Source organism: Aedes aegypti, chromosome 2 (genome assembly GCF_002204515.2).
Source record: "Aedes aegypti strain LVP_AGWG chromosome 2, AaegL5.0 Primary Assembly, whole genome shotgun sequence".
Taxonomy (NCBI): Eukaryota; Metazoa; Arthropoda; class Insecta; order Diptera; family Culicidae; genus Aedes; species Aedes aegypti.
In genome coordinates, this window is record NC_035108.1 from 419,206,988 (window position 1) to 419,226,338 (window position 19,351).

At 40.0% G+C, this 19,351-nt stretch overlaps 3 protein-coding genes across 3 annotated transcripts; all 3 read right to left on the reverse strand.

The window, feature by feature from the left end:
• Positions 1-335: 335 nt before the first annotated feature.
• Positions 336-2,102, reverse strand: LOC5571532 (probable cytochrome P450 6a13). Its single transcript, XM_001653627.3, has 2 exons — positions 973-2,102; positions 336-914 (listed from the first exon to the last, which is right to left on the reverse strand). The coding sequence occupies exons 1-2, from the start codon at positions 2,048-2,050 to the stop codon at positions 424-426; spliced, it is 1,569 nt and encodes a 522-aa protein (XP_001653677.1). The 5' UTR covers positions 2,051-2,102; the 3' UTR covers positions 336-423.
• Positions 2,103-10,503: 8,401 nt separating this feature from the next.
• Positions 10,504-12,156, reverse strand: LOC5571524 (probable cytochrome P450 6a14). The gene is made up of 2 exons (XM_001653626.3): positions 11,039-12,156; positions 10,504-10,984 (listed from the first exon to the last, which is right to left on the reverse strand). The coding sequence occupies exons 1-2, from the start codon at positions 12,114-12,116 to the stop codon at positions 10,563-10,565; spliced, it is 1,500 nt and encodes a 499-aa protein (XP_001653676.1). The 5' UTR covers positions 12,117-12,156; the 3' UTR covers positions 10,504-10,562.
• A 98-nt stretch (positions 12,157-12,254) lies between these two features.
• Positions 12,255-14,219, reverse strand: LOC5571531 (probable cytochrome P450 6a20). The gene is made up of 2 exons (XM_001653625.3): positions 12,796-14,219; positions 12,255-12,739 (listed from the first exon to the last, which is right to left on the reverse strand). Exons 1-2 carry the CDS (start codon positions 13,913-13,915, stop codon positions 12,324-12,326), a joined length of 1,536 nt encoding a protein of 511 aa, XP_001653675.1. The 5' UTR covers positions 13,916-14,219; the 3' UTR covers positions 12,255-12,323.
• Between the last annotated feature and the right edge of the window lie 5,132 nt (positions 14,220-19,351).

Below are 19,351 nucleotides of genomic sequence, written 5' to 3' on the forward strand. Positions count from 1 at the left end.
AAAAATTAATAGTAATTGTGCAAGAAATTTGTTCAGAGCAGTAAGAATATGAGTTGTACTTGTCTATAAGGGCCTGATAAAACAGATAAAAATATTTAAATTTCAATATAGCGTAAACAGAAGAGTATAGTAAAAGTAAATCAAATTCATCTATTGTTACAGCATCACGTTTAATTTTCAACTAAAGATGCTTGAATGTTACATGATCGTGTAAAGTGCAATTCGATTGAAAAATAAGCGATTTGTCGTTGACATTTCAATTTATTTTAGTGCTCCAAATATGTGCATGGAAATAAACTGAAATTTACAACATATTTTTAACTGTGAACCACAAAGATCGAAATAGGGCATAGACAATGAAGATGATTTCTTTAGTTCCTTCACACAACTAGTTACATACTTATTGTATATTTACAATTTCAATTACATAGAATACCCCAAACGATTTACCCTTTCGTCGCTGATCAACTTTGAAAATCCCATCTCCGTTTCATCGCTTTCCAACTGTTCCACTTTCAACCACAATCCCCCGGCAGGAGTCAACATCAGGTGGTTAGGGGAAATCTTCAACGGAACGATTGATTTCTCGCACTTCGAGAACCTGAAACTCATCAGCATGGCGGCCAATCCTATCTTGGTTTCCATCATTCCAAACCGGGAGGCCACACACATCCGAGGTCCTTCACCAAATGGCATAAAAGTGAACGGTTTCCGCTTGGCGCACTGATCGGCGCTGAACCGATCCGGGTCGAAAAGTTCCGGATCTGGATAGTATTCCGGATCGTGATGGATGGCGTAGATCGGTACGATGACGTCGGTTCCCTTTTTCAGGATTACTTCCGTTCCCGGAACGGCGTAGTCCTTGGTCGTACTTCTGAGCGCATTCGATATGGGTGGATACTTTCTCAGCGATTCTAGAATGATACAAGAGCGTTATAAAATAGAACAAATTTACGGGGCATCATGGTTTACCATTGATGCATTGTTCCAAATAAGGCATATCCATCAAAGCTTCGTAATTCAGACCGTCGTGCTTTGCAACCGCACTCTGAATGCATTTCCTTGCTCGGTTCTGAACCTCCTGATTCAACGAAAGCTCGTACAAACAATACGACATTGTAGTTCTCGATGTTTCAAATCCTCCCAAGAAGAACACGTACGATTGTGCCACCACCTCATCCAATGTCAGTGTCACCGAATTTTCTTCAGATTCATCCTCTTTGTTCTTCTTCATCATTTGCATCAGCAAGTTCATAAAGTCATTTCTCTGGACGTTATTCTTTTCACGATAAGTGATAGTCTTCTGAACGATAGTTGAAAAGAACGCTGCCACTTCCGAGTCCGTAATCGATATGCGACACTTTCTAGCCAAATCTTTAAAAGTGGATAGGAAGAAGAACGCAAGAATTGCAAACGGCGAGACATCGAACACCTTTTCGCCCATTTTTCTGAACTTATCATCGGGATTCTCCAAACTGTTGCATTCTATACCAAACGCGCAGCTTCCGATCACATCAGTGGTGAAACGCGCCAACAATTCTCGCATTTCGATAGCCTCCTCCTTGGCGATAGACTTTTCGATGCACATTTTGAAGCGATCCGCCACACTCACCACAGTTGGGCACATCATCTTAAGTTTCCCGGAAGAAAACGTTGGCACCAGCTTCCTTCGCAGAGTCGTCCATTTGGTTCCCTCGATGTTGAACAGATGACTCGACAAAGGGTCATCCTTTTCGTTGTAATACAGTCCACGATCGTGGAAGTACTGGAAATCCCGAACCATTACATTTTTCACAAATTCCAAGTCCAGTGCCAACGCCACGGGTTGCAGAAAGTAGAATATTCCAGCGAACGGGTGCGATCCTTTGAGCTGTTGGTAAAATTGCGCCAACAGTTGAGAAGAATGAATCCGTGTGCCAATGCTTCCTATGCTTCCCAACGGGAATCGCGGTTGGATGAAGGGAACGCCTATGCGTTTCCAATAGGAATAGCGTCTCCGTACGAGAATCACCGATAAAGCGAAAACCATGACAAGTAAATTCAGCCACATTTTTGAACAGAAGTGATCACGAAAAATGCTCAAAAGTTCGGTACGTGTTATTTTGCTGAACGATATTAAAACACTGATTCTAGTCGGAAACGGTTTTAGAAGTTCCTCACAAGCTAGAACCATATCTGAGTTCACAGTTCTCAAATGTATGCAAACAACGGGTATTCCTATTGAACTCGTTTGTCGGAAACTTTTTGAATTATATATGCGAGCCTTGAATCATAAGGGCCGATGTTTTGGTTGACAAGGTTTCGTGAGAAACATTTTTTTTCGTGTATGTTTCTCGTGCCCTATCTGTCCTACGGCAGATTTCGATTATAACGAACTCAAAACAAAATGACTCAGTGGAAGAACCAGAGCAAACCGAGATGTAACCTTTAAATTATATAGGGTGTCCCAGGAAGTATGGGCACGACTTTGAAAACGAGAATCACAATATTTTTTCAAATAAATAAATATTTTTTTCTTGCGGCATTTCAAATGCTGCCTGTGAAAATTGTGTTTGAATAAATAAACTTTAACATTGAAATATTTTGTTTTAGAAAATCAATTCTTATCCAGCCAGCACAGACCCTACTTTTGTGTTTTGTTAGAACCTAGCTAGTAATTGATGATTTTTTCAAAATCCTTTGATGTGGTGAATTCAAGTACATTGTATCGAAGACGTTCCACAAGAATTTTTGTTAAAAAAATCATTTGGCCTTTCTAGAAAACATTTGACAAAAATGTAAAAATCTAGAAAATCGCAATTTTTCCTCTCCCTACACGATAACTTCACGAAATCATAGTTTTTTAGATATTTTCAATATAAATAAAATAATTTCATTGCAAATTAATTTACGACAAAAATCTATAGTTTTGGAAAGGCAACAAATGTTTGTTGGTTTTTCATATGTTTTGTTGGATATAAACGGATTTAGTTCTGACCCTTTCGAAAATTGACCACAGTTGAAATCGGATTTTTAGTTCCTATGCACATTTCATATACTTAAGTTTATAATTTTTTAGTGATAGTCTGATCATTTATCATATCGGCAATGATAAATATAATTTTTCAGATTTTCATTGTACGTACTTTATGACCAGTACAAATTTCGTACAACAAAGTTGCTCAAAAATAACGCAATTTGTGCAGAACTTATAAGAAGAGTTTCCAGAAATGGAAGACCATCAACAAACAAATAGCTAGAAAAATCGTTGAAAATTCAAAATCGACTCCTCATAAGTAAAAGAATATGATGCGTGAAAATCAGATTAGTCTCGAAATGGCAGTATGGTAAAGTCGTGCCCATACTTCCTGGGATACCCTATATTAATTTGCTTAATTGATCGGTTCTCGTAATGTTCCGCTGATATTTAAGTTCTGTGTGTTGAATAATCTTCAAATCATTCCACAAACAACAAAATTGAAAATTGGTTTGAAATGCTCAAACATTTTGAAATCTTATGGCAATTGTTTTTTTTTTTTTTGGGAAAATTCATATTTCTAATTAAATCATCATTTGAATAATAATCATGGTCGATCACGTTTCCAGAGGGTTTGGTCGAACTAATCCCATAAAAATTATATGGAGTTATTTTCATGGATTACCTTGCGGAGGCCAGAGAAGGACTCTAAGCTAAACTGCGCACTATGATCCTTCGAACATTTAGGGGGAATGGTCTTCCGGAAATCTTGAGGGTTGGTGTCAGGACCTGCAAGCCAGCCGTAAAAAAATCAAGCAACAAATAATCAACGAGAGAATACGAACCGGGACAATCGGCGAAGATCACAGCGACATAAAGGGACAAACAATTGGAAGCTTGATACGTGGAACTGTATATCTATCAAGTTCATCGTAAACTCACGCATTCTCGCCGACGTGCTTAAGCTTAATCCACGGCATCGTAGCGTTGCAGGAAGTGTGTTGGAAGGGATCAATGGTTCAAACGTTTAGAGGTAATTATACCATCTACCAGAGCTGCGGCAACACACATGAGCTGGAACAGCTTTTATAGGATGACTGATATGCAGAGGCGCGTGATCGGGTGGTGGCAAGTTGAGGCTCAAAGGTCAAATCCTCAACTTCAGCATAATAAACGTGCACAGCCCTCATTCCAGATGCACTGATGGCGATAAAGACGCTTTTTACGCTCAGCTCGAACGCGAGTACGACAGCTGCCCAAGCCACGACGTCAAAATCGTCATAGGAGATCTAAACGCTCAGGTTGGCCTGGAGGAGGAATTCAGACCGATTATTGGAAAGTTCAGCGCTCATCGGCTGACGAACGAAAACGGCTTACGACTAATTGAGTTTGACGCCGCCAAGAATATGACCATTCGCAGCACCTACTTCCAGCACAGCCTTCCATACCAATACAGATGGAGATCACCACTGCATACAGAATCACAAATCGACAACATTCTGATTGATGCACGGCCTTTCTCCGGCATTATCGACGGGGTGACAGTATAACCACTTCCAAAACTCTCAGTCGTTAACAACGAACGGTACCGACGGTCGCCCCGGTATGACCTAGAGCGGGTTAAGCAACCGGATGTCGCAACTGCGTACGCGCAGAGGCTGCATTACTGGAAGAGGGTAAGCTGGATGAAGCCCCTCTTGAGGACTGCTGGAGAACAGTGAAAGCAGGCATCAACAATGCAGCCGAGAGCAATGTCGGGTACGTGAGACTGAGACTATGGAACGATTGGTTCGACGAGGAATATAGGCAGATTCTGGAGGAGAAGAATGCAGCGCGGGCGATAATGCTGCAGCAAGGTACCCGACGAACGTGGAATGTTATAGACGGAAATGGCAACAGCAGACCCGCCTCTTTCGGGAAAATAAACGCCGCCTGGAGGAGACGGAGTGCTTTACTATTCATAGGAACAGGGAAATTCGAAATACTTTCAATGTGACTTTTATTAAGTTTTTTCCCGAATTTATTGATTGTAAATCCTAAATATTCTATTTCTTCAAACACAAATTTACATTTACTCAGATTAATTTCTAATAAATTATCGTTTAATATCTGAAAAACTTGTGCCAAAGTTTCTAAGTGTTCTTCAAAAGTTTTACTAGCTCTCAAGATGTCATCCATATATACTAAAATTTTACTATCATCAATCAAATGTTTAAAAATTTTGTTAATATATCTTTGAAATACTGCAGGTGCATTACATTATCCAAATGGAACGCGAAGATATTCATACTGACCTTTAGGCGTTACAAAAGATGTATATTTAGTAGATTCCTATGCTAATCTGATTTGATAGAATCCGGATTTTTAATCTATTATTGAATATATAGTTTTTCCTTTCAACGAGTCAATTAAATCATATATAATAGGCAATGGATAATTATCTCTAACTGTATTTTTGTTTAATTTTATATAATTTACACATAATCTGAAATCGTTTTCTTTTTTAGGGATTAATACTATAGGACTTGCATAAGGCGAATTGCTTTCTTTAATTAAACCTTCTTTTAGTAGCTCTTGAATTTTTTTATCAACTTTATTTTTCTGAGCAAAAGATAATCTTCTAGGTTTAAAGTGGAAAAATTCTTCTTTCATTAGAGTAATGGTCATCTCATAGTCTGTAACTGGTTTCATTGGTTTTTTGTTAAAGTAATATTTGGTTTTGAAACATTCTAAAAATTTTGCCTTTTGATTATCACATATATTGCCAATATTAGATAACAATGTTTGGTACGTATCTGAACTGATATTGCATATTTCTCTGTTATTTTCCTTTTTAATAGATGGATCTTCAATTTGCAAATACCTTTTATTGGTTTCATAAATTTTGATACCGTTTTGAATGACCGTTCGAATTTCCGGACGCATGATCACATTTCTTCCAATAATGGCATCGAAGAGTCCCATACACTTGTCAGCAATTACATGGAATTCAATTCTGAAAGAAATATTTTGAATAGTTACTTCACTTGTAAAAATACCTAGAATTTTGAGTCTATTTCCACTAATACTCCGATAATGATTGTTTTTAACGCATTTAAAAATTTTAGTTTTTTCGACCAAACCACGGCGTATTAATGAAATTGGACTCCCTGTGTTATATAATGCTTTATATCCACAGTGTTGACCAAATAACTCAAAATCTACCAGTCCGTGATGTCCATCTCCTAGCGCTACTTCATTATCTACAACTACATTGATGTGTTTTGGTATTGGAACTTCATTTTGAGGGTTTCTCTTGTAGTGATCTGGTCGTTCAATATGCTCACGTGTGTTCCGACAAACAGTAGCAACATGTCCAAGTTGATTACAAGCATAGCATCTTACTGATTTCCTTATTGGTTCGTGGTATCTTGAATCATTCCCAATCATGCGAAAAGCTTGAACTATTTCATTAACGGTTTTGAAGTTCGAAAGTCTAGTTTGATTCTTCAAAACAGGATCGAGAATTCCTTCAACAATGTAGTCTACTAATTCTGCTTCAGGCATCTTCAATGTTTGGGCAAGAATTTTCTTAGCTTGACAATAATCAGCAAATGACTCAAATTTTCCTGACCAAACCCTCATCTCCAAATGCTTTCTAATTTCAAAACTGTTGATGGGACGATCAAAAAATTCTTTCAAGCTTCGTATTATTTCATGGTAACTTTTCAGCATAAAGTCGACTTGAGAATGTAACCAGGCTTGCGCTTTCCCCTTCAGGTTTCGAATCGCTACCAGCTTCATAGTAAAACTATCAACATTCAAAACTTGTTTCGTATTTTCCAAAATAGCAACGAAATGGTCAACGTTTTCTTCAGGACTTCCAGAAAATAATGGTAGCATCATTGAAATTTCTTCTGGCTTGAATCGACCAAAAACCATTTGAGGATTGTCTCGCTGAGCTTCATTTACTGTACTTCTATCGAGTGACGATACTTCTCTTTGAACTGACATACCTTGATTAAAATTAAGGTCATTACGGACGTAGTCGATTCAACATCAAAGTTGGTTGGGCAGCGGTAGCAGTAGCATTCATTGCGTTCGTGACGTCGATACCTGCAGCACATGATCCGCCTTCTTGAAATGAACTCCTTACATTTCTCGTCTCATCCGACAAAACATCAGCAGCAATGGTTGCACCGGAAATGATTGGATTGGCATTTTGAGCTAAGTTATCATTCAGTGTCTCTTCATTCTCCAATGTTCCGGACCTCGTTACGATAATATTCTCCAGTTCGGCCGAAGTTTTCTGGCTTCGAAGTAACATGGTGTATCCCAGTTCTTACTTGTAGCGAATAATAGAGGGACGTCTTTCAGGTTTAAGCGTTTATTACATAATGAGCCTGTCTTATGTCACTCTTTTTCTTAGTACTAAGTCAAGGCCTACTATCGCCTACTACACAAACTATTTCAAAATACTTTGTCGAAGACACCAAACCTCTAGGATGAACATCCAGAGTACTAAAGGTTTTAGTGTGCGCCACAAGCATACGGCTTCTGGCGACATTCTTCAAGTCTGTCACTCTCTGGCACTCTTCATCGGACCAGTCGGTTCGTCTTCGTCGTTGATAAGCGCACAATCACTCCGAATCAATATTGTTATCGACCTCTAAAGATCCTGACATCTATGACATCTGAGAAATGTTACTCATCAACCAGCACGTAGACTATTTGAAAGCAGGCATCGCCAATCAAGTGTCGTCAGATGTGTTTGCGGATATTCTTGCGTGCGAAGTTGGTACTGCTGGTTGCCATCTCTCTAGCAGCAGGGAAGGTTACAAGTCGCAGGCCATTATCATTGGTAACGGAATGGAGACTTTCTGTTCCAATGACGGGTCGGAAGAAGTCTTCTTTCCCGAACTGCGTATTTGCGTCTTCGATTCCATTCCGATCAATCACGGAGTAGCAAACCTTGTCATGTACATTCCATCTATGGTATGGTATGCTATGCTTCTTGTAAAAGAAAACGTTTAAAAAACATATGGGCCTGTGAAAGTGCATGAAAGAGTTGAACTTATGGTCGAAAAACATGGATTTTCCTTACAAAATCTGATTTTTTCAAAAGATCAGTTCCCCTTCCTATATATTAGGTGAATTTTTCCATCTAGCTTACTATAGTTTCGGTCAAATGGTGTTTGTTTTTATTTATGTGATATTCTAGATATGTGGTTCTAAACCTTCTTTGAGCTTCCATCCCCCTTCAAAAGTTTATAAACATCTCACGGACCCCTGAACCTGGATATTCTTGTTTAAAACTGGAATCAAACTAAATTGACTGAAATAAATAAACACTAACAGACATCTACCTGAGATCCTAGGCTCCCAAAAACATTTAGCAATGATTCTGTTTACATGAATAGGAAAACCTGCAAAGATCTCAGAGTGACTCTAAAAGTATACTTGGCAGGTGACTCCAAAAAGTGCACCCGGTCTGCACCATACATATTGCAGGAATTGTGGTAAAGAAAGTACACTTGGAATTCCACCGAAATCCAACAACTAATCTGCAGGTCAGGTACTTGAGAAGATTCCAACAAATAATCATATATTTTATAAATATTTGAAGAAGCTCAATAATGAATTTTTAAATCATCAAAAAAAAAAATCTAAATATTCGATACACTTGTCCAAAAATTTCATCATAAATAGATGCAGATCTCAACATTTTTTCTTATTCTTTCGAAGAAAATAAAATGGTGATTGGAAGCTGCCATGCATTTCAAGAAATTTGCTTATGGGCATAATAGGAGCAAATTATCGATCGTTCAAAAAATCCGAATACCTTATGAGATATTTGATCAGAATCTTCTACGTCGAATCACAAATGTAGATATCTGTCAACCACAAATCTTGCTGATAGATTTAAGTGGATTCAGTCAATTGGTTGAGAGTTTCGTTTTTTTTTTTCAATACCGTCAATACAAAGATATTTCCAGGAAGCTTCCACTAACATTTTTGGTGAAACCTGACAAAAGTCAAATCCAAAATATGCCATAACCGATCTAAATTGCATTTTTAAGCTCGCGCTGTAAAACTATTCAAGTAACGCCCCCTGGGGGTCCGTGGACCACCGGTTGCGAAACCCTATTCTAAATTTTTGCGAGAAACAATTATTTCTTAACCCGTATAAGCCTGAGTGAATGCAAAAATACTGAAACCCTCACCGCTCAGAGAATTCTTAACGGATTCAAATGATTTTTTGTCAGTTCACTGGCCCACATATCTAGTTTCTAGAAGTGGCCAGAGGAACTCGGAAATATTCCTGTGGCCGGAGTTATTCCGGTGAGTCACTGGGTCAAGTCGGGTAAAAAAGAGCTATTTTTTGGGACATGCCAAGTCACCTTTATTTATTTGCAATGATAATCATTTTAATTTGCATAAATCATTAAGATCTGATATTCAACATTATATATGAAGAGTTTTGCATCGTTTAAAATATACCGGATGTGGCCATTTGGACGTAATGTCCGGAAGAACCGACTAAAGAATTGTTGGATACTAAACCGTTTCAATTCTCAAAAAGTAGAAATCAAACATAATTGCACACTAAAATGCGTTCCCATAAGTTTGACACAGATGTTTACATACAAGTTGGCCACTTTATCGTAAGTTTGAGGCATCCCGGGCCCGAAAATGGTCATTTGTAGAATTAATCAAAAGCAAAACTCATAGTTATCCCATTCAATCGTTTCTCATCAGGTTTACACTAATGAAATTTTCTTAAAATTCCGTCATGTAGTGGCGACATTATAACCGAATACGGAAATTATCTGTGACTTGAAATTTGCCTACCTTCAGGGGCATAAACGCACAGTACCCTTCTCACCCGACCTGACCCAGTGATGCTCCCAAATAACTCCGACCACAGGAATATTCCCGCGTTCCTCTGTCCACTTATAGAAACTAGATATGTGTGTCAGTATACTGACAAAAAATCATTTGAATCCATTAAGAATTCGCTAAGCGGTGAGGATTTTAGAATTTTTGCTGTCACTTAGGCCTATACGGGTTAATAAAGCCTGATTTGAAAAGAAATGTCAGTTCAAACGGGAGTTGCTGTAGAAAATTTCTACAAGGAATATACGAGCAATTTCTTTAGCGATTCCCTCTCAGCAGCAAATCAGGCCAAAGGGCTCAACTGACGTGATTGATTTCTCTTCATAGATTCTTTTTTCGCAAATATCTTGAACAACTTCAATCTTACAACACACAAAAAGGGTTACGAAAAGTTAATCAGTTTTCAGCAATAACGCAAAGAGAGCTACGATGAAGAGAAATCGATCGATGTAGATAAGCCCTTATTAAGAATCAATGTCGAATTCATCTGCTAGTTTGGAAAGCATTCTGTTAGTTTAGTACGGCTTAACTGACTTGTCTGATACTCAGTTGAAACTTTCCAAAGGTTGTTTACTAAATAACCACCAAGCCATCATATATTCTAATAGGCCTTGTTTATTGACTAAGGGAATCCCTTGATCATGAATATTGAAATACAGTCAAAACAACAATTCGTAGACGCATCGCCTAGGTCATATGCATAGATTATCGTTTTTATTATCCAACCTATTCACTGCTCAATCTTCTCCACCTTCACCCACAGTCCCCCCACCGGAGTCAACATAACGTGCTTAGTGGAAAACTTTGGCGGGACTTCCAGTCGTGCAGATTTCGTAAATTTGAAATTCATCAGCAGCGTTGCCAGACCGGTTTTTGTTTCCATCATTCCGAATCGTGTTGCGATGCAAGTTCGAGGTCCCTCTCCAAATGGCATGTAAGTGAATGGTTTTCTCTTTTCGCACTCTTCCTGGGTGAAGCGCTCTGGATCGAAGAGTTCCGGTTCCGGAAAGAATTCCGGATCGTGATGGATGGCATAAATCGGGATCCAAACATTCATTCCTTTCGGGAGCATGACGTTCGAGTTCGGGACATTGTAGTCTTGGGTGACGCTTCGGAAGAGGTTTGCGATTGGTGGGTATTTCCTAAGGGCCTCTGAAATTATAGATTGAGTTATGAATGCTCAAGTAAGGGTTTTGAAATACGCACCATAAATGCACTGCTCCAAATAAGGCATATCCATCAGGGCTTCGTAGTTCAATCCACCATGTTTTGCCACTGCCTTCTGAACGCATTCCCTAGCTTTTTCCTGAATCTCTCCATTCAATGCCAACTCATACAGACAAAAGCACATGTTGGTGCTCGAAGTTTCGTATCCTCCCAGGAAGAACACATACGCTTGAGCAACGACTTCATCTAGAGTCAGTGTGCCCAACTTCTCATCCGAACCTTCCAGCTCGCCCTTTTCTTTCAACTGCATCAATAGGTTCATAAAATCGTTTCTCTGTACACCACTGGATTGACGGTAGGCCATAGTTTCTCGAACAACCTTGTAGAAAAAGCGTGACACATCTTCAGGAACTGCTTTGATGTGTAACTTTTTGGATAGTTCCTGGAATGTTGAAACAAAGAAGTAAGCAATTATTCGACTTGTCGGCACCTCGAATATCTTGTTGCCCATTTTAAGGAATTCAGCATCAGGGTTCTCTAAACTATTGCAGTCAATCCCGAAAGCACACGTTCCTATGACATCCGTGGTAAATCGAGCAAGAAAATCTCGCATTTCAATTTCATTTTGATCGGAGATACTATTTTCGATGGCTGTTCGAAACCGATCGGCTATTGCGAGGATCGTTGGACACATCATCTTCATCTTTCCTGATGAAAAAGTCGGAAGCAACTTTCGACGTAGGTTGGTCCACTTAGTTCCCTCAATGTTGAACAGATGGCATGTTAAAGGATCATCTTTCTCATTGTGATACAGTCCTCGATCGTGAAAGTATTGGAAATCTCGAACAAGAACGTTTTTGATGAAGTCAAGATCTAGAGCTAGCACAACTGGGTTGGTGAAGAAGTACATTCCGGCGAAGGGATAAGTGCCCTTCAGTTGATTATAAAAGCGAGCCATCAGCTGCGAAGAATGGACTCGATCTCCAACGGGTGTGATGCTTCCAAAGGGAAAACGTGGTTGAATGAACGGGACGCCATGACGTTTCCAATAGGAATATTTTCGTCGGACTTGGAGAATAAGTAGCACGGCAATGGACAACAGTAGGAAGATCCACATTTTCACCAACAATCGCGTGGATGGTTCGAAAAATACTGAAGAATGAGTTTTTTGTGACTCTTTCAAGACTGAGTATAACAGTTGAACAGGGCAAAAAAGCAAAGGGAATGTTCATCTTTGCAAATGAAAACCAGTTCATTCCAGTGAACATCTAATAATATAAGTGTGCGTGAATCAAAATAACAACAAAACAAGCGTCTCTTTTTCTTATTGGATTTTTTCAATTCCCAACCAAACATCACCGGCCGGTCCGTAGATCAAGTTGATTGGATCTGTTTTCAGTGGGAAAACCGACTTTGGGCACAATCGGAATCGATAGTTCTTCAGTAACATGGCAATGCCCATCCTTGTTTGTAGCAATCCAAACCGCATACCGATACAAATACGTGGTCCTTCTCCAAAGGGAAGATGGCAGAAGTTATGTCGTTTATCCTTTTCATCTTCAAAGAATCTCTCTGGACGAAACTGCATCGGTTCGGGGAAAAATTCTGGGTCCCGTTGGAAGGCCAGATTTGGAATCACAACACCAACGCCTTCCGGAAGAACAGATCCATTTGGGAGTTTATAAGGCTTTGTGGTGATGCGGTGAATTGTTGCCACTGGTGGATAAATTCTCAATGTTTCTGTAAATATAGAAAAAGTTTAATACAATTCAAATGTCGTATGAGATTTCAAATACCTTGAATTATGCAGTCAATGTATGTCATCTCCATCAATGCTTCATATGATAGTTTTCCATCGTGTCTCTCCAGAACTTCATAAACACATTTTCTTCCCCTATCTTGCACCTCTTGATTCGATGCCAGCAAATGAAGTGCAAAGGTCATAGTGGTAGCAGATGTCTCGAACCCGGCAAAAAAGAAGACAAACGCTTGAGCTGCAATTTCTTCAAATGTGAGTTTCTCCAGTCGGCCACCTTGAAGTTCTTCAACGTATTCACCATCATCTTCCATATATCCTTTGTTCTTCAACTCTATCAACAGCTGCATGAAGTCCTTTCGCTCAAAATTGTTCTCCTCTCGATATCGAATAGTGTCTCTCACGACTGCGAAGAAAAAATCCGAAACATCTTCATCGTTGAATCGGATTCTCAACCATCGAGCCTGCTTCCGGTACATCATCGCAAAAAATATCTTCAACGCTTTCAACTTAGGAAAATTGATCATTCTCTTCCCCATCTGCCTGAACTTTGACTCCGGGTTTTCCAAACTGTTACAATCGATTCCAAAAGCACAAGATCCAATGATATCCGTTGTGAAACGTGCCAATAAATCTTTCACCTCCACCTCATCTTTCTGCTTCGTGTAATCTTGCAAATATCGATCGAATTGTTCTCCAACTGCCAAAATAGTATGGAACATGGCTTTTAGTTTGCCAGTCGTAAACGTGGGTGTCAATTTCGCTCTCAGTTTTCTCCATCTATGTCCTTCCATGAAGAACAAATTGGCCGACAAAGGATCATCCTTCTCATTGCTGTAAACTCCTCGATCCAAGAAGTAGTTGAAATCCTTCACCAACACAGTTTTTGCAAATTCCGGTGACAGCACCACCAGAACCGGATCCCTAAAAAAATAAATGCCAGCGTAGTCACCAAAATGCTTCAGCTCCCGGTACAAATTGTCCATAATGTGCGCGAAGTGGATCGTTGACTTGAGAATATCTCCCGCGTTACCCACTGGGAAACGAGGTTCCAGGTGGGGAACATTATGCTCCTTCCAGAATTGGTATCTTGCTCGATATGCATTGATCCACCTGAAGAAAAGAGCCGTGGCGGCAAGGAGTAGCAGAATCAGGATCATCCTACCGTACTATCTTACTATCAAACACTGTTCACCGAAGTCTCATTTGACTAGAAATTTCCTGCAATCGATTTGCTTATCACGTTGTTCGAGTTATCTTCTCTAATGAGCCAAGCAGCTGCGACGAAGTTCGATTATCTACTAAGGTTTAAGATTGATGTTGGTGTCGAATTTTATGATGTAAACAAACACTCCGAGGTGGAAAACGCTGTGGTGAGGATTGATCATCGCTGCAGCCATCTGGTATGATATAGCTAAACATTGCGTATGAACGAATTTCTAATTGGAAAAAAGTATGAGCCTTGCGATGACCACTGAGGAAAATGTTCTCCTGGACGACGCGTTAAATTATGAGCAGATTCTTGCTGGCAAGCAAAGGTCCAGAGAAGTTGGATTCAATCTTGGAGACGGAAGATCTACCGAAGGAGTAGAAGCAAGGCGATATGTCAATTCGCCATGGTGTCGGTGAACAGCAATGTCAGTGGTATCCAAATCGATAGCCGAAGCGGATTTCAGCTACTCTGACAATAGTCGCCGTAGTATTGAGTAAGGGATGGTACACAAATTATGTCACGCTTAATCTCAACTTTTTGACCACCAACCACCCCCCCCCCTTTGTCACGTGTTTTGTATGAGTCCTATGAAATTTTTGTAAGGCTTGTCAAGCTTGACTTGACCACCCCTCCTCCTCGGGGCGTGACGTAATTTGTGCATGACCCCTAAGCTATAACAGAGATTTCGACTGAAACGAGCTCGAATTGGTCCTTAGCCGTGGTATTGGAAAGGCTGCGGGTCCTGGCGATATAGGTTATGCTATCCTAAGGAAGCTACCTACTATCGGCCGGTTGGCTCTTTCAGGATACTATGAACCAGATTTGGTGTGCCAGTGTCATAACAACTGCGCAGTGGAGTGAAGGGTTACTCATTCCTATCCCCAAGCCTGGGAAGGATAAGACACTTACTTAGGGATATAGGCCCATATTAATGGAGATAATCTAGATCAATTTGAACCACTACGACACCGCACAGCAGCTGTTGTGGCAGTCAACGACAGAAAATATGTAAGACGTGAAAATTATTGCAGAGCCGTATTAAGTTCCACCTGATAACGGCAACTTGGTGACGGATAGAACTGGAACGGTAGCGATACATGTTATGGACAGATTCCCTATCCAGGAAGTGGTGGGCAATTCAGGTGAAGGCTTCGTCATCACCAAAATCAACGGCGTTGATGTATGCAGTTGTTATGCACCTCCGAGGTGAACAGTAGAGCAGTTCAACCAAATGGTGGGTCAGCTTACTTACAAGTTGATCGGAAGGAAGCCGATATTCATTGCAAGAGACTTCAATACCTGGGTTGTGGTGTGGGGCAGCAGAGTGACCAACGCAAGAAGATATATCCTGCGAAGCTAGATGTACGATTGTGAAATGAAGTTCCGTTAGTACATTTCGAAGAAACGGAAAGGAATTCGGGCACGCAGAGTCGTCACACTGCTCAGACTACCCAAACATCGAGGAGACGCCGCAATATGTTGTTTTTGACTGCCCAAGATTCGCGGAAGTGCGGAACGATATGCTCGGAAGCAGTGACGGAGATTGAAACCCCGACAACATCGTGCAGAAAATATGTCAACACATAAGTACGTGGCACACGGTGAACAGAGCGATAACGCATGTTATGTCTTCGCAGCAACAGAAATGGCGAAAAGACCAGGAGGCGTCGGGCCACGATCGGAGTAGGCTAGATCCTCAGTCGTGGACTAGCTGAGTAGATCACGAAACAGCACCGGCAAATGACCGTCGGGACGTCTGTGTACCAGGAACTTCTCTCCATCGAAATCCGGCATCTCCCAAGTAATATTGGTAGCTGGATAACAGCTTATCCAGCTAAAATTATGTTTATACAGCCTCTTTTCAGCTGTATTAGCTGTTATTCAGCTACCAATGTTGCTTGTGTTGCCCGCATAGCATCGGCCCGACGCATACCGGTTTCAGGAGATATTCATCCGTTGGTGAACTCTCCATCAGAATAGGCTAGCTTCACCGTCGGGAACTTCTCCGAGTAGTATCGATCACGACGAATCGTTGGCTTTGGGTCGTCAGGGCGCACCCCTCAACCGGAATCGCAAGACCGACCTTGGCATCCACCCGGTCCGCCCGAAGAACATGACAAGCAGCGCAGTGTAGTTCAGAGAACCAACAAGCACAGGAACATCTATCATTAAAAGGCGCACATGGCCCAGGCATGTAGCCGGCCCCAAAATGTAAGTGGCGTGGCAGAGACAAATCGCAGTCAGAGCAAATAGAGCCAAAGGTGACGAAATAAAGTAGAAGAATCATCAAGCCCTCAGTCCTCTGAAGTAATACTATAAGGTAATTCCGGGGGGACATCGGACTTGTAGCCCAAGTCAAATAAAGGTGGCGTTGTACAGAGTTCTCCGTTTTTTCCTCTGTACCACTCGTGATGTGCATCCGTAATAATCAAAGTTCAGGAGTGATACCGCGTATTGCCAGTCGTGCGACCAGAGGTTAGATAGATGATTCATGGCGGAGTGCATGACCCAAACTCAATAAAGGAAAGTGTGCGGCGTGGTTAAATCCATACGAGAAGTGCTATTTAATGATCGCAACACCTAAGCGTTGGTGCTCAGGCTCCTTTGTGTTCTGAGTGATAATGACGCTATTTGAGGGTGATTCGATAGAGAGGCTCGATGCTACCACACGAGAATGCCTCACTCGACTGTTCTAGGTGATAGCACCTTGCTTGGAGATTGGCTCTTCAAGCTAACGGTACGAATAAAGGTTAAGGTAACGAGTCTGTGTGCTCAATAAAGTATTGTGGGCTTAATACTTAATTTTGGAGGTTGTGCTCGAATAAGGAGGACGATAAAACAATGCTATGGCACACGAGATGCCATACTCGAGCTTTCTTGGAGGTGGTGCTCCAAGTTAGCTGTACGTAAAGAGATCGATGCTACAGCAAGTCGAGCTGCTGTACACGACAAGGTGTTGTAGATGGCAATGCCTAAATAGAAGTTTGCACTCCAGTAGATAGGAAGTACATGATTATAGAATTAGAAGGCCATGTTGTCAGAATACCAGACAAGTATCCCGCAAAAAAACATGCTTATCTTGAATTTGGCTGGTGGGCATTTTTTTAAATTATCGGACAGGTTTGGGCCGGAGGTTCTCCGATTTGCATGAAATTTTCACCAGAGGTAGAGCTCGTGGATACATGACCAAAAGTGAAATTAAAAAAAAAATATAGTGACCTATTTTCCCGGAAAACTCTAGATTGAAAACTCTAAAAATTGTCGGAAAAATAGCGAAAAAACTATCGTCTGTATCATGAAAAATTTTCAAAAAAATATTTTTTGTTTCATCAATCCATACTCTAACTTTCGTCCATAGACGCCAAAGTGGTATCTTTTACCGTTTAGGCGACAGAACTGAAAAACCGATGACCACCCGCACGCTTCCCATAGAAAAATGTGTTCTACTGTGGGTCTCATAACCGTGCGCTAACGGCGGCAGTAATTTACACGCATTGTAAGTGTAACACAGTAAACCATCCTTTCCTTTCCAGTCAGAAGAAGCTTTTCGTCAATCGGACCACTCTCCATTAATCAGTTGGGTGATTTTTTTTTTATTTATTTGTCGTCAATCATTAGTAGACCGTTTCATTACACACTAATTTTACATATTTTTCTTATATCTAACAGGATTTATAAAGGTACATAACGAGTTTACAATCATCGAACTGAATTGAAATATCGCTTCAATTTGGTTTTGTCGTTGTGAAGTCAATACTTGCGCAATGTTTATTATATGTTGCCATCATTTGATTAAGAGGCCCATATTTGGCATAGTTAGTACGATGATGGCATGTAAGGAATATATTTCGGTTTCGCAGTTGTCGGAAGGGTGCATAAAAATTTAGTTTTGCTAAGAGTTCTGCGGAGTCAATACGATGTGAAACAATATCATTTACGAAGGACACCATTGCGAATTCACGACGCACTTTTAGAGTTTATATGTTGATAAGCATGCAGCGGGCTTTATAAGACGGTAGAGGAAATCTTGTCCAACCTAATTTACGTAGGGCAAACAGTAGGAATTGGTTTTTGTACTGATTCTATCCGTTCTTCATGTGTTATTGAAAAAGGAGACCAAACTACACTACAATATTCAAGTATTGACCTTACATAAGCAGTATATAACGTTTTAATTGTGTACGGGTCATGGAAACTAAAACTAAACCGTTTTATGAATCCAAGCATGTTATTTGCTCTGTTGATGATTGTATTATAATGATCAATGAATGTTAGTTTTGAATCTAAGATGACCTAAGTCTCTGACTCTGTCACATTTTACCACTGTCTTATTTCCTAGGGTGATTGTAACGTTTGGTGTGTCTCGTTTTCTACTAAAAGCTATTAAGTTACATTTTTTTACATTCAATTGCAGAAGGGATTTATTACACCAGGTGTAGAAGACTTTTATTTCATTTTGGAATATATTTATGTCCTCTTTATTAATAATTTCTAAATAAAGTTTCATATCATCAGCGTAAATCAGAACTTTTATGTGTTAAACGATCAAAGAGATGTCGTTGACAAACAGTATGAAAAGAAGAGGGCCCAAATGGGAACCTTGAGGGACTCCAGAGGTGACTTGAATGGGATTCGATTTACTTCCTTTGAATCTAACTATTTGTTGATGGTTGGTTAAGTAGGACTCAATCCATTTCAGAAGATAAGACTCTATTCCTAGTTTTTGTAATTTGAATAGTAGCATAGGTATATCAACGCGGTCAAATGCTTTACTGAAGTCAGTATAAAGTGCCTCTACATGGTGACCATTATCCATTGCAGTGAGTGAGTAATTGACAAATTCTATTAGATTTGTATTTGTTGAACGTCCTTCAAAGAATCAATGGTGAGCATTTGTTATTCTGCTTTTAATTTGATTGAATAGTTTTTCATTAATGATTGCTTCGAAAAGTTTAGGAATACAAGAAATAATGGCAATACCACGATAATTTTTTTTTTTTTTTTTTTTTTAAATCTTTATTAGAGTGTATTTTAACGCACGAGGGCTAGTTCTACACTTACCACGATAATTCCTTATGTCAGATTTTTTTCCATTTTTAAAGATGGGTACCAGGTATGAGCTTTTCCATGCTTTTGGAAAAATACCAGACTCTAATGACATATTAAAAAGCCAAAACAATGGAGTTGTAAGTTCTACAGCTAAGCTCTTCATGAATAATGGTGGAATTCCATCTGGTCCAGAACCTTTTGAAACATCTAAGTTATTCAAGCCTTCCATGACGTCCTTAACGTTGATATGCCTGACTTCAATGTCTCTAGTATATTCTGGTAAGAAATCAAAGTAATTGCAATCGCGGTCTTCATCATTAAAAGTAGTATAGAT